Source organism: Schistocerca americana, chromosome 2 (genome assembly GCF_021461395.2).
Source record: "Schistocerca americana isolate TAMUIC-IGC-003095 chromosome 2, iqSchAmer2.1, whole genome shotgun sequence".
Taxonomy (NCBI): domain Eukaryota; kingdom Metazoa; phylum Arthropoda; class Insecta; order Orthoptera; family Acrididae; genus Schistocerca; species Schistocerca americana.
In genome coordinates, this window is record NC_060120.1 from 644,962,150 (window position 1) to 644,978,325 (window position 16,176).

Below are 16,176 nucleotides of genomic sequence, written 5' to 3' on the forward strand. Positions count from 1 at the left end.
TTTATATACGAAGATAGGTTCCGGGTAATAGGCTGAAGTGTTGGTCTACGAGAGCAGAGATTCTCTCAGTGGGGGTAGAGTAACTGGCCACAATGGGGCGTCCAGGGTGGTTGGGTTTTTTGAACTTTAGGAAGAATGTAAAGACTCCATGGAGAGGTTCTGGGATGGGCCTAAGGACTTTAGGAGTGATTGGAGATGCTGGATTTCTGGAATGGGGTCACTGTGGCAAGGTTTGTAGATGGATGTATCTGACAGCTGACAGAGTCCTTCTGCCAGGAAATCCTTGCAGTTTGAAACAACAGTGGTGGAGTCTTGGTCCGGAGGTAGGATTATAAGGCCGGGATCAGTATTTAGATGGTGCACTGTGTTTCTTTCTGCGGATGCAACGTTAGTTTGTACTTTGAGGGATTTGAGGAATGATGGTGAGACAAGGTTCAAGGTTTAGAAATTCTGGAAAGTTAACAGGGGTTGATTTGGGGGCAGTGGGGTGGATTATGGTTGGATGGAGGAATGAATTGAGTCAGGCAGGGTTCAAATTTGGTCATTGCTTGAGTCCGATTGGTAGGGTCGGTGGCAAGAAAATGTTTACACTGTAGGGACCGGGAGAATGAGATGAGGATTTTAACAAATCCTGAATGACTGAATTTGGGAGTGGGGCAAAAGGAGAGGCCCTTGGAAAGGACTGATATTACTGTGGGGCTTCTGGAGGAAAGGTTCATGACTGTGTTTCAGATCTGTTTAGGTTCTAGATTCTGTGTCTTGGTGGGAGTTTTGGAAGGTGGGGTAAATGTAGTAGGCCTGCAAGACAGGGTTTGTCAGCTATGAGGGGACATGGGGGAGGTTTGGAGTTTGTTGTAGAGGTTGTGGGGAGTGGCACTCCTAGGTGGGAATTGGGAAGTGAGCAGGGTGGAGCGTTTTTTTGAGGTGGTGGTGTGCATGGTGCTCTAGTTGTTGGAGGGCAAGAGTTTCAATGTGTGTTATGGGTACCAGGAATTTAGTATTGCATAGCAGGAAAATTTTGCAGATGGATAGAAGGTACTGCAAGGAGGTTTGGGTTCTGTTGATATGATTTTGCAGGATTATGTTAATGAGGGCTAGTGTCTGACAGAATCTGAACAGATGGAGGCCATTATGGAATGAAGGGTGGCAGCCAGAGAGGGGTAATTTGATGGTAAGGCCATTTGGGTGGATTCCATGAGCCAAGCAACAATGCACAAACAGTATGTGGGACTGGGTTCTGGCTAGTGTAAGGAAACTTTTGTTTATTGACGCAGATGGAAATGCGAAAAATTATGTAAATAATGTAATTTAGGTCCAAAAAAGTTCGAAAAATACACCCAAATACATGGGAGCAGTCACAAGAAGGATGAAACAGATGCAAAAGGGGGAAACAAGATGGAATCTGAGGGAGTTGACGATAGTGAAAGGCGAAAACTCGCAAAAATTGGTACCTTTCGCTATCATCAACTCCCTCAGATTTCATCTTGTTTCCCCCATTTTGCATCCGTTTCATCCTTCTAGTGATTTCTCCCACATATTTGGGTGTATTTTTTCGAATTTTTCAGACGTAAATCTAGGCTATTTACACCCACCCCTCTTACAGTGGAATTCCACCATTCGCCTAACCTACACAATATACTTGTCCATCCCTACACAACCCCTGTTCCCATCCCCCTTCCTAATGACCCATTTCCCAGTATTAGACCTAGATGCAAGACCTGTACAATACATCCTCCCACCACCACCACCACCACCACCACCACCACCTCCTACACCAGTCTGGTGACAAACATCACCTTTCTCATCGAAGAGAGGGCAACCTGTGAAACCAGTCAAGTGATCTACAAGCTAAGCTGCAACCACTGTGCTGCATTCTATGTGGGCATGACAACCAACAAGCTGTCTGTCCGCATGATTAGCCGCCTACAAACTGTGGCCAAGAAACAAGTGGACCACCCTGTCGCAGAGCACTCTGCCCAACATGACATCCGTCATTTCACTTTGTGTGTGTCTTGATTGCTATTCACTCACAATACCCGCTGTTGACAACAAGTAACGACCTCTTACATTTTGTCCTCAACCTTGCATTTAGTGCTGCTCAGTTCTGTCTCGAGTTTGTTTTCCCAGCAATGTCAGTTGCACGTTGACACTGGTACACAGTAGAATGGATAGGTTAACTGACAAAAAATTGGCTGACATGGACACCTTGAATGGGTCCACTGAATACAACGGAGAAGCTGTGGCAACACTATGCCAAGCTGTTCCTGCAGTGACAGTAGTCACAACATAGTATATCAGTGTGAACATAGTTGATGGTTTGTCATTGTACATGTTGTATTGATCATGGAGGTTGACATTTTGAACGTCATCTCTAAGGGAACAGTTGCACATTTATGTACTGTACTCCACACAGGTAGAACAGACTGAACACAATGTGATAAAACCGTATGCATCTTCTTGATGTTTGGAGAAAGAATGGTGATTGGAGTAACAAACTGAACAAAATTATAATTATACCAAGGTACTTGTGCCCAAAGAACATATGAATTTTTGTAAGAAGAATGCGAGTTCCATCTGTAATACTGTGCACGGGAACCGAAGCCTACAAGTAACTTGGAAATAATAGCTGGCATCTTTCCCTTTGTGAGCTAGATGCATTCATTGTAGTTTTGTACACCCATTGCCGTTTTTGTGTCATGGGAAATGAAATAAATACTTTGTGGCCAAAAAACTTGTGACTTCAGTTATTTTGTAAAATAACAAAATACAGATTTATAGACATTGTGAAATTTCTGCTCTGTGATATCTTTAACACTGCTCAACAATCACAGAATAGTCAAGTCAATTTTGATGTCATAAATTTGAAACAGTTACACTGAAAGTTGTTCCTTGCTTTATAGACAAGGACAAAACATAACAGTTGATCAACAGCTCTTTCCCACTAAGGCCAGATTCATCTTTACATCTCTATAAGCAGGGTGTAACTTCCACTGCATCATACTGGAAGCCAAGTACATGATAAAATCTGAAACAACCGATGCAACGTGCTTGATGCTAGTAGAACAAAGAAGTTAGTCACATGTCAACATTTCCTATGTTCAACTGCAATAATAAACACTGACTGTGAAGCTAAGAATTACAGCTTACTTTATATTCTAACCAACATTTGATGTATGAAAAAGTTTCTGGACGCATGTCCATGTACCACATTTTACTCTTATATGTGTGAAGGATGTTGCCTGAAAGTTTGGACATGTCTTTTTGTTACACCCTGTATCATAAATTGGGTGTATGTATGCATGCACAACATCTCCTCCTAACTACCAAATCCATTTAAAAAAAAACTTTGTACACATATCACTTGCTTTCTGGAAAGAAGCACTGTAGGGTTAGGGTAAGACCCACCTACTTCTCAAAGCAGTGGGGAGAAGAAAGAAGCATAATGCGCCATGCGAAAATACCCAGACTATATTCATTTAGTGTTAGTTATTGGCAGCACTTAGTGACTTCACACAAGCTTTGAATGTAATTTCAAACCATTTCTGAACTTTTTGTCATGTAAAATAAGAGAAAGGCAACCACTCACCAATAGCAGACTGATGTGTGGCGCACAGAAACACATAACAGAAAATAGCATTTACACTAGCTCCTTTTTTTTTTTTAGCAATTCACACACTACACACACTCCCGTTGCCATGACAAGACAGAAGAGGCTTGACATGGCCATGGAGTGTGAATATTTTATTTTCCTTGCTTACACGTTCAGTGTCAAATATTTACTTACACGTTTAATGTTAAATATTTAACATATTAACTCATTTGTTACGAGAAGTTAGCTGTTTTTGCCAATAGTGAAATCAAACAGTAATGGATCTCCTCTCTTTAACAAGTACATAGCACTCAGAGGAACACTAGGTGGCACGAGAAAACATGTCTGCAGCATTGTGGAACAGACATGCCAGTACTCTTAAGCATGGTTAAATCACTTGTGCAACCCACACACACACACACACACACACACACGACTCAAAAGGGATGCAATGTTTTTTCTACATGGTTCTTTACCTTATATTGTTCAGTGTTTCAGTAATTGTTTCTTCTACATTGTTTCGGGCGAAATTCTGCAATGAGTATGTACCTTGCTTAGGCTCTGCAGTATTTTACCCCTAAAATGTAATTTGTTTTCTATTATTGAGCATCTAGAGGTGATTTCTGGGTGTACTGTCTTTGGGGCTGGTGTGGAAACGGGTCATTGGTTGATATAAATTCTCTCCAGTTGCATACTGAATACGAGGAACACTTTTTAAGTTTTGACAAATGGTCTCTAGAAGGTGCTGTTGCGATGTGAGAGTACTACTGTTCTGAAGTTTGTCATTAAAACAGCGTCAGCATAGAAATTACCCAAGTAGTTTGTTACAGTGAACACCTAAAAAAACAGTGTTGTGCAGAAAGAGAAATTTCAATGAAGATATTAATTGGATCCGGTTTTATTATTTTTGCCTCAGATTGCTATTAACACCTTTCGGTAATCAGTCATCAGAAAAGACAGTTTGCAATTGGTTTGTAGTATTTTGTCATGGTTGTGTTTCCTTCTGTGATTTCGTGGTATTTGACCAAAACTGGTTGAACTTAGAAAACACTGATGCTGTGTACAGCATGGTTGAAGAGTAACATGTGGCTTAGTGTGAAGTAGAGGCATCCACAGGTGAGTGTGCAGTACATTCAGTTTTGCATGAACATCTTATACATGTGTTCCAAGTGGATTCCACACAATTTGTCAGTCAAAGTATGGAAATGCTCAAAAAATACACTTAAGAGATGCAAAATCTGTGTACATCAGACAGAAAACAAAACTTCGGTATATTTATCTGTGGTAATCACCCATGTGGCTTTATCTTAGATTCCAAAACACAGCGACAGAATTAGCGGATTGCTACAGTGTTCATTCTCGCCACATTGTTGACACACTGAACAGCACCAGTAAGAGACAAATTGCACATAATACTTTTACAAGTATTCCAAGTCAACTAAACATAGGAAATAAATACCAACAAATTGTTTTTGAACATTTTTATATCACCCCTCTGTATCCACACAACCATGCCTAGTGCTATTGGAGAAGCTTACTCCCACAGCATATTTTTATACAAATAGTAAAACATGTATGTAACAGCTTTAGTTGAAACTGTACTAAGTGTTCCTGAGTTATGCTTAAATGTCACCTTCTTCTTATTACCACTTGTATGGCGTGTAAAAGCAGCTATCTTTACTATCAAACAGTCTAATTTACTTTCTGCTTCTGCCTGCATCTTTTTAAGGGGCTCCGGAAAGGCTCAAAATCATGAAAAGTTCAATTTTTACCTTTTTGCGTTTTCTGAATCTGCAGACTATTACCTTTTAATAGATATATAATTTATTCAATTCCGAAGACTACAACTATCTTTAAATTTTTTTTGAAATGTGTTCTACATGGGCGTGACCCACTGTGGCGCTGTTAAACTGCTGTCAAATGGTGTTATTATTAACGTCCGTGTTCATCAAGTACATTTTAGCGATGTGAGAAAAGTATGTGTTGTGGCTAACCTGTGATGGTTCAATATATATCGCTGGTGTGATTGTCGATTGTTTCATGTTTATTTACTCTGTCGTTATCTCGAAAATATTCGTAATTAATTCTGTTTCTTGAGTCTCTGTTTTGTTGAAGTATAATAATGAGTAAAAGTAAAGTTATTAGAAATCCTCTGAAGGCTTTTAAGAAAAGGAGAAATGTTGGAAAGCCAAAGGTATGTGTTATTACTGTAAACAATAAAGACAATAACCAAGTGAGTGGACCTAACCTCTCAAGTACACCTGCCCATAGCAGTCAAAGTGGGAAAGAAAATACTTCACAGAAGAAGCTTGGTTCAATGAGTGAAAACTATGAATGTTTTATGGGCGAATCGGATGTGAATGAAATATTTGATATGTCGGTTCTCAAAGGAATTTTTTCAAACTGTGTAAGATGTATTCATTGTAGTGAAGTTGGTCTGGAACTCTCCATAATAAAGCACGTACGACTTGCTAGTGAAATACAACTGAAATGTGATAAGTGTTCATACATGACCACCTTTTGGAACAGTGTTGCAGTAACTGCAACTGAAGAAAATGGTAGCAAAATCCACGAACACAACAACGAGCGATGCTTGCTTTAGACAAGGAACGCCTTCGGGCTGCAGACAGGGCTGTCTAGAAATACAAGCAAGAGTAAACAGGAGGAGGAACAAGAGGAAGCTGGAGGAGGAGTTTGCAGAGGATGAAGATAATCCATCCTATGGACCTGGAATGCACTAAAAAGTTAATCCAATCTTTGTCGCTCGATTCCCAAAACTTGTATTTTCTCATACTAATTACATGTTTTCTAAGGATCTTCCAAACATATTTGTTTCAAACTTTCAGTAAATGTTACACAGTACCTTCTGCATAATTTAACACAGCCTTTTTCCAAAAAACTGTATATTTTTGAATATATAAATAAAAAATTGCAAAAAATGTTGTGAATTTTCATTACAATTGAAAAAAATCATCTTTAATAACTGAACTAAAATTTTGTAAAATCCCTGTGTTAAGTTGTAGCCCCCCCCCCCCATGAACCATGGACCTTGCCGTTGGTGGGGAGGCTTGCGTGCCTCAGCGATACAGATGGCCGTACCGTAGGTGCAACCACAACGGAGGGGTATCTGTCGAGAGGCCAGACAAACATGTGGTTCCTGAAGAGGGGCAGCAGCCTTTTCAGTAGTTGCAGGGGCAACAGTCTGGATGATTGACTGATCTGGCCTTGTAACATTAACCAAAACGGCCTTGCTGTGCTGGTACTGCGAACGGCTGAAAGCAAGGGGAAACTACAGTCGTAATTTCTCCCGAGGACATGCAGCTTTACTGTATGATTAAATGATGATGGCGTCCTCTTGGTTAAAATATTCCGGAGGTAAAATAGTCCCCCATTCGGATCTCCGGGCGGGGACTACTCAAGAGGACGTCGTTATCAGGAGAAAGAAAACTGGCATTATACGGATCGGAGTGTGGAATGTCAGATCCCTTAATCGGGCAGGTAGGTTAGAAAATTTAAAAAGGGAAATGGATAGGTTAAAGTTAGATATAGTGGGAATTAGTGAAGTTCGGTGGTAGGAGGAACAAGACTTCTGGTCAGGTGAATACAGGGTTATAAATACAAAATCAAATAGGGGTAATGCAGGAGTAGGTTTAATAATGAATAAAAAAAATAGGAGTGCGGGTTAGCTACTACAAACAGCATAGTGAACGCATTATTGTGGCCAAGGTAGACACGAAGCCCATGCCTACTACAGTAGTACAAGTTTATATGCCAACTAACTCTGCAGATGATGAAGAAATACATTAAATGTATGACGAGATAAAAGAAATTATGCAGGTAGTGAAGGGAGACGAAAATTTAATAGTCATGGGTGACTGGAATTCGTCAGTAGGAAAAGGGAGAGAAGGAAACATAGTAGGTGAATATGGAATGGGGGGAAGAAATGAAAGAGGAAGCCGCCTTATAGAATTTTGCACAGAGCATAACTTAATTATAGCTAACACTTGGTTCAAGAATCATGAAAGAAGGTTGTACACCTGGAAGAATCCTGGAGATACTAAAAGGTATCAGATAGATTACATAATGGTAAGACAGAGATTTAGGAACCAGGTTTTAAATTGTAAGACATTTCCAGGGGCAGATGTGGATACTGACCACAATCTATTGGTTATGAACTGCAGATTGAAACTGAAGAAACTGCAAAAAGGCGAGGATTTAAGGAGATGGGACCTGGATAAACTGAAAGAGCCGGAGGTTGTACAGAGTTTCAGGGAGAGCATAAGGCAACAATTGACAGGAATGGGGGAAATAAATACAGTAGAAGAAGAATGGGTAGCTATGAGGGATGAAGTAGTGAAGGCGGCAGAGGATCAAGTAGGTAAAAAGACGAGGGCTAATAGAAATCCTTGGGTAACAGAAGAAATATTGAATTTAATTGATGAAAGGAGAAAAAATAAAAATGCAGTAAATGAAGCAGGCAAAAAGGAATACAAACGTCTCAAAAATGAGATCGACAGGAAGCACAAAATGGCTAAGCAGGAATGGCTAGAGGACAAATGTAAGGATGTAGAGGTTTGTCTCACTAGGGGTAAGATAGATACTGCCTACAGGAAAATTAAAGAGACCTTTGGAGAGAAGAGAACCACTTGTATGAATATCAAGAGCTCAGATGGAAACGCAGTTCTAAGCAAAGAAGGGAAGGCAGAAAGGTGGAAGGAGTATATAGAGGGTTTATACAAGGGTGATGTACTTGAGGACAATATTATGGAAATGCAAGAGGATGTAGATGAAGATGAAATGGGAGATATGACACTGCGTGAAGAGTTTAACAGAGCACTGAAAGACTTAAGTTGAAACAAGGCCCCGGGAGTAGACAACATTCCATTGGAACTACTGACGGCCTTGGGAGAGCCAGTCCTGACAAAACTCTACTATCTGGTGAGCAAGATGTATGAGACAGGTGAAATACCCTCAGACTTCAAGAAGAATATAATAATTCCAACCCCAAAGAAAGCAGGTGTTGACAGATGTGAAAATTACCGAACTATCAGTTTAATAAGTCACAGCTGCAAAATACTAACGCGAATTCTTTACAGACGAATGGAAAAACTGGTAGAAGCGGACCTCGGGGAAGAACAGTTTGGATTCCGTAGGAATGTTGGAACACAAGAGGCAATACTAACCTTACGACTTATCTTAGAAGAAAGATTAAGAAAAGGCAAACCTATGTTTCTAGCATTTGTAGACTTACAGAAAGCTTTTGACAATGTTGATTGGAATACTCTCTTTCAAATTCTGAAGGTGGCAGGGGTAAAATACAGGGAGCGAAAGGCTATTTACAATTTGTACAGAAACCAGATGGCAGTTATAAGAGTCGAGGGGCATGAAAGGGAAGCAGTGGTTGGGAAGGGAGTGAGACAGGGTTGTAGCCTCTCTCCAATGTTATTCAATCTGTATATTGAGCAAGCAGTAAAGGAAACAAAAGAAAAATTCGGAGTAGGTATTAAAATTCATGGAGAAGAAGTAAAAACTTTGAGGTTCGCGGATGACATTGTAATTCTGTCAGAGACAGCAAAGGACTTGGAAGAGCAGTTGAACGGAATGGACAGTGTCTTGAAAGGAGGATATAAGATGAACATCAACAAAAGCAAAACAAGGATAATGGAATGTAGTCAAATCAAATCGGGTGATGCTGAGGGGATTAGATTAGGAAATGAGACACTTAAAGTAGTAAAGGAGTTTTGCTATTTAGGGAGTAAAATAACTGATGATGGTCGAAGTAGAGAGGATATAAAATGTAGACTGGCAATGGCAAGGAAATCGTTTCTGAAGAAGAGAAATTTGTTAACATCGAGTATAGATTTAAGTGTCAGGAAGTCATTTCTGAAAGTATTTGTATGGAGTGAAACGTGGACGATAACCAGTTTGGACAAGAAGAGAATAGAAGCTTTCGAAATGTGGTGCTACAGAAGAATGCTGAAGATAAGGTGGGTAGATCACGTAACTAATGAGGAGGTATTGAATAGGATTAGGGAGAAGAGAAGTTTGTGGCACAACTTGACTAGAAGAAGGGATCGGTTGGTAGGACATGTTTTGGGCATCAAGGGATCACAAATTTAGCATTGGAGGGCAGCGTGGAGGGTAAAAATCATAGAGGGAGACCAAGAGATCAATACACTAAGCAGATTCAGAAGGATGTAGGTTGCAGTAGGTACTGGGAGATGAAGAAGCTTGCACAGGACAGAGTAGCATGGAGAGCTGCACCAAACCAGTCTCAGGACTGAAGACCACAACAACAACAACAACAAGTTGTAGCCCAATTTCCAATAAATAATCTGTAAAAAGTTCAACTTCCTACCTCAAATACTTTGCGAGGAAAGATGTAATTTATAAGCGTTATTTTAACATTGCAATTATAGTTCATTCCGGAGCCCCTTAAAGCTTTTTATGCTTTGTCTGTAACCCTACGGCACATGGTACAATATAAATTTCAGAGAGAGATCACACTGTCACAATTTAGTTTCCAAAAAATGGATAATAAGTTGATAACTCTCATTTCTCGACACTTAAAAATTGATCTGAAAAACATTGTCCCTCTCCCTGAATACCTTCAATTCAATCAAATTCAATCCTACGCAATGAGCATGGACTGCATTATTGCAGCAGTAAGAGTAGACAGCATGAGAATATTAAATGAATTTAAACAGGTCAGTAAAAGAACCACAACACAAGAGCACCAGTTGCTTACCAATTCCTGAAACAGAAAAAAATAGTGCAGGGCTGCCAGACCTCTTACTGTTTCAGTAATTCATAAAGAAAATCTAGAATTGAACTGCATTAGTTTTTATCTTTGACACTCAATCCTGTATTAAATATAAATGAGAAGTCAGTCAAAGTAAACTGTCTGGTAACTGTGAAACAGTGATATCAAACAGTGTAATGTCACAGCTGAAATACATATTTTATTGTGTGCAGTGGTAAGCACTGTTTAATACATGTGCTGAGAGACAAACCCACAAACAGGCTAGACCTGAGTATGCCTTTAATTTGTATTAACTATAGAATTCCTCATGCATTCCAGAACAAAATTTTGACTCTAAGACAACTAAAAATGACAGTACAGGGATATAGTTGAAGTTCAATAACACCACTTCCCAAAGATATAAGACCTACAACCATTCACCAAATGCACTAGTACTATAGTTTTTGGCACCAACTTATCACTAAAAGATGTTTCTCCTAAAAACTTTTATGAAGTACTGTACCACATTTAAAAAAGATAATGAAGATTTTATGACTCACCTTGTGCTGTGTGCACTTGGCAACGTAATTTTCCTCTTCCAATAACCAACTCATGTCCTGAGCACAGCCATAATGAGCCCTCAGGTCACAGCCTCTACGTACACAACCCAAGCTTGCACCTCCCTCACCACATTTGGTACATGTCTGTAAAAATGTCAAAGACGCAATATGCAGTGACAAAAGTGGATTGCAACAGAAACTGAATGAATATGACAATTTCACCAAGCTATGCAATATCTCTCTTCAGAAACACTTATTATGAAAGTAGCTCTTAGAATTCAACACTAGGGAAAAAGAGTATTCACGACAAAGAGCTGTTAAGCATATACAATGTAAACAAATCTGAAGGTCCTGCAATGGAGCGGGGAAAAGAAAGCTGCAAAGAATGAAAGTAGCTAGAAGACTATGAGATGTAGACAACTGGTGACAAGTCTCTGCAGGTTATGTACCACAAGGGGCTAAAGATGGGCAAAGTCATTCACCGTTGGGAACTAGTTCACTGGAGATCGTTCTTTTTTGTGAACCATTCATTTTTACTTGCTCACTGTTCATCGTGCTTGGTATATGGTTCTTATGAAAAATTGAAAATTAGTAGCATAGGTGACTGAAGGGTGGGAGGCGCTAGGAGGGGGCACTTGCCTCCCATCTGGAGTATAGAATTTTTATTCATAACAGAATTCTCACACACTTGTAATTTTCATGATTCTGCAAAACGTCTCACTTAGCCAACTGTGGTGTTATGTGGCTGATCGCACTGAAATAATATAAGGTGGCACACGAAAAACCGACCCCTAGTACAGACTGCTCGCCAATTACGCACGATTTGTTGACTGCTATGAGCAGAAGAGATAAACATGTAATAATTAGGCAGTGAAGAAATAACAAGCTAATACAAACAACTTTGAAACAATAGATGACGGCTGGTAAGCGACAATGAGCAGTCTAGTACTCGGGGCCGATTTTTCATGCGCCATCCTGTACCACTGAAATAATATTGTAGGAGTCATCATATTCTCTTTACAAAATGTGACACCATACACTTGATTACGAAGTGCTGGTTTCATTCGCTTGTAAGTCGATCTGCCTTCCGTAACAATGAACATGCTCTTTCACCGTGGATAAAAAAAAAAAAGACTGAAAATGGCCACTCGTTTGTGCCGTGCCAATGTCTTTTTGCATGTGTAATAACAAAAAAATCTTGCCTTTTTACAAGTATTTCTTCAGCTGTTTATCGAAATAGTGAAGTCAGATTATACGCCATTTTGCTACCTGAAAAGATGTATGTATTACATACCATGAAATTTTTATGTAGTTTACATAATTATGAAATACATTTTAATTACCGGTCGCGGACACTGAATAGGATACGAAAAGAACCAGAAGTTCAGAGTTCAAAAAAGGTTTGAAACAGATCTAGATTGGGTGTGCGAAGCTAACAAAACGAACAACAACTCGATACTGAACTAACTAGGAGCAGTCGGCAGTGGAACTGTGAAGAGTGGCCACGCGAAGAGGGACGAGTCCAGCCGAGTGAGACCAAGACTGAGACAGACGGAAACGGGACCAAGGCTGGAAGGAGATCGGCCGACGTGGCGTTCCAGAACGAGACCAACCATTTCCCGTTCCTGGGAACTGTAAGTAGAAAGCTGCGATCGAAATGAATTATGAAAGACCGTTCCTTAGAATTCGTTCCTCACTCGTTCTGTTCATCTTGGTGAACCATTCCTTTGGACCCGTTAGTTCGCGAACAACCCATCTCTACAAGGTGCGTTATACATACCATATTAACTTCACTGTAAGATGACTCTTAATATGCGACGATCCCTTTTTTGAAGATGCTCCATGAGAAATTTTTATCTTTAACACATTCTGACTAAACAAACTGTTTTACTGACAAAGTATCTGCCTAAAAAGTTAACATTAGAGCTAGTCTAGACTCGGGTGTTACTACTGTTTCCCATATGTGTTTCTATGCTCCATAGATCAGTCCACTACAGGTGAGTAGTTGCCTCTCTCTCACTTCACATACTGACTGTCTACAATTTGGTAATACATGGACAAATAAAATCAAAATTGGTTTACATTAATTTTTATCTTTACTTCCTTTTTCACTAACTATCTAAGAATGTAGACTGTGGTACTGCTATTTACACCACCACCTTGATTCATAAGCCTGCTGCAATTTCCTCCTTCCTGGATCTCCTCCCGTGTTAAGTTCTCCTCTGAGCCATGCATAGCACTGTATATGCAACACTTTTGGAATCCTTTTATTATAGATTCAGTTGCGATTTTGCTGCAGGCAGTAAGAATCGACTGGCACTCCATAGATATTAAGAGTTTCTTCAATCTCCCCCCCGGAAGTAGGGTATAGTCTCCTCAACGAATCCACTTACTGTTAAGTTGCCATGTGAGCTTTAAAAGGTCTATTCACAACAATATCCACTACCTGAAGTTGCGAGACCATGCATGCCACCAGGAATTACAAGGTATATTTTGTTTGATACCACAAATGTAACTTTATTGTTGTAGTGTCCCTTGAACGAAAATAGCACCAACATTTTCCTTTTGTTAAGCAAAGAGCCTGGTATTCTGTTCCAAACAACCTTCAACCAATCTAGCATTGGGTCATTTTATCATCCATTTCCTTTGTTGGCACCTTTAAGTAAGCTCTACAAGCAGTTTTTCTTTTGGTATGATTTTCATATGAAGAGTCACAAATGGGTGCAGAGGGAATGAACTTACTTCCACCTGCTAGCACCCCCAGTGTTGTCCTAGTCTTCATGTCGATAGTAACAACTGATGGTAATCGAAGTAAACAGGTGTCTGATAGGTATTGCCAATATAGCCTAGCAGATACTCGTGTTGTTTTCTTATACTGATTATTCAATGCTAATATGCAAAGTACTTTTCATCAAATACCGTGGGAAGACATTGAGGCAGTAGTATTCTGCAATGGAAAAACCAAGGAGGACTGTAACAATACTAGAGAAGGAAAGTTGCTACTCACCATAAAGCTGAGAGGCTGAGTCGCAGAGAGACACAACAAAAAGATTGTCACTATTATAGCTTTCGGCCATTAATGTCTCTGTCAATAAAACACACACACACACACACACACACACACACACACACACACACACGCAACTCGCATTCACGACTGCAGTCTCAGGTGACTGGAACCACACACACTCGCCTGAGACTGCAGTCTTGGGTGTGTGCGCAAGTTGTGTGTGTGTGTGTGTGTGTGTGTGTGTGTGTGTGTGTGTGTACTGACAAAGACCTCAATAGCCAAAAGCTATAATTATGAGAATCTTTTTGTTGTGCCTATCTTTGACCCAGCATATCTGCTATATGGTGAATAGCAACTTTCCTTCTCTAATATTGCTGTAGTATTCTGCAATGTAACATAAGCTCCACCATCTTCTTCATCCTCAGATGCTAACCAGTATTTGCTTTGGATTCCATGGCGTATGCAGTTGGAAAATTCTTCTGTAGCTCTAGAGGCTTCATTAGAATAATTTCTCAACCAATCAGGAAGCTTTCATTGTGTTTCTTGTTCAGTTCCCTGAACACTTTGCATATAGAAAAGGTGTTTTTAATTTATTCTTCATCTGATACCACCTACGAACATTCACTTCTGTAACGTCAAATTTGTTTCCTGCTGCACAAATGTTTATGGTCTCCACTTCATGAATGACTTTTAATCTATGATCAACATCGTGCTGTCTGTGTGAACCATGCTGTCTGTGTGAACCAATTGCGAATTTTTAGATCAACATTCATTTAAAGAGTAAGGGCTGTGATTTACATCCATTATTGAGTGTTAAAATTTACAGTTCGTACAGCACTATCATCAAATTTAATGACAACAATACATTGTTCCCTGGCTCCTTAACAGTTAAATTGGTAGAAACTATACCCCTTGGGTTAACACCGTTGCCAACCTAAAAATCAACAGTGCTGTAAAGCAGTAGCTATGTAAGTGCCATTGTGGAAGCTCATGTTTCTTCTGTTGTGCTGCACTTCCAAGTGTTCTGTACAAAAATATTTTTGTTAGAATTAATTTTTTCCGGTAGAAACTTATACTACTTTTGAGTGTTTGTTCAGTCTTGAAGTTTGAACTACAACTGTTTTCAGGTGAACATGGTACATGTTCATATAAAGTCAAGGTACAAAATATACATTCCCATGGTTGCAAGCATGACAAAATTTGTTGCCCTTGTGCTGCAGTCCCCTCCTCACGTTCATCCTAGGGGTTGCTCAAGCTGGTCCACCTAATCCAGTTTTCGAATTCTTCAAATTAAATCTTAGCGTTATCTCAATTGCCAAAGATTCATTTGCACATTGGAGACAACAACTATATTAACCTATTACACAACATAAAAATGTTGACCTCAGGAACAATATTTTAATCTGGAAACATAAGATTACTCTTTATTTTTCAAAAGAATTTGGGGGAATAAACGTGTCGAGTCAGGTAAATATGGTACATAACAAAGAACATCAAAAAGAAATGATAGTATTAGAAATGTCAGGGTAGGAACAATATACAAAAAAATTTATTTCTGGCTATCAGTCACAGTTCTTTAGGACAATGGAAGACGATCAGCATTTACATCAAAAGATGGAACAAAAGTTAAGATTGGGGACGAATGAGACACGAAAAATACCATCAAATTTTTGAAGAAATCACATATTCATCTGAACTGACGTACGGAAGTGACAGAAAACAAACTGGTTGGTTGTGGAAGGAATCTTACCCCCTACTAGTTGTGGAAGGAATCTTACCCCCTACTCCTCTTCCAAACCACCACCCTCATTAAATTAAAACTTCAGCCTCGCCCTGAGACAACTGATTTGTTGGCACACAAGGGAGGGCAGAAACTCTGAAACAGTGGAGTCATTGAAAGGGTAGAAAAACTAAGCCAGTCAAGAACACTCTTCTAACTGTTCAGTGCCAGGCTTAACCCTCCAGCCACAGGCGAAATGGATATGTGCATTCCGCCCTTTCCAGACAATTTCATGGGGCCTGCTGTTACCACATTGGACGAAATTTTTGGGCTGTTTGCATGCTGGAAGTTGCTATTTTCCCATTGAATCTTTTCCCTTTGCTCTTGAACACCACGAGTCACATTTTACACATTCTGAAATCTCAGCCATATACTTACAAATATACCTTCTCATGCCACTAACTTAGTAACCATTTCTGCTATCTCCATATGAAACTTGGCTTGAAGGCATACCACACTCAGAAACATTATCAAGAAGTTATTTTTTTGGTATTC

The 16,176-nt window shown here is 39.7% G+C and overlaps 1 protein-coding gene across 4 annotated transcripts in view; it reads right to left on the reverse strand.

The window, feature by feature from the left end:
* LOC124596607 (nascent polypeptide-associated complex subunit alpha, muscle-specific form-like) overlaps positions 1-16,176 on the reverse strand; it is a 109,260-nt gene that overhangs the window by 20,164 nt on the left and 72,920 nt on the right. For all 4 annotated transcript variants that reach the window (XR_006978327.1, XM_047135822.1, XM_047135823.1 and 1 more), the window contains exon 10: positions 10,892-11,035. Coding sequence is in view for 3 of the 4 variants with exons in the window: in XM_047135822.1 (XP_046991778.1) it covers positions 10,892-11,035 (144 nt within the window). In the remaining variant the exon portion in view is untranslated. The remainder of the gene's footprint in view (positions 1-10,891; positions 11,036-16,176) is intronic.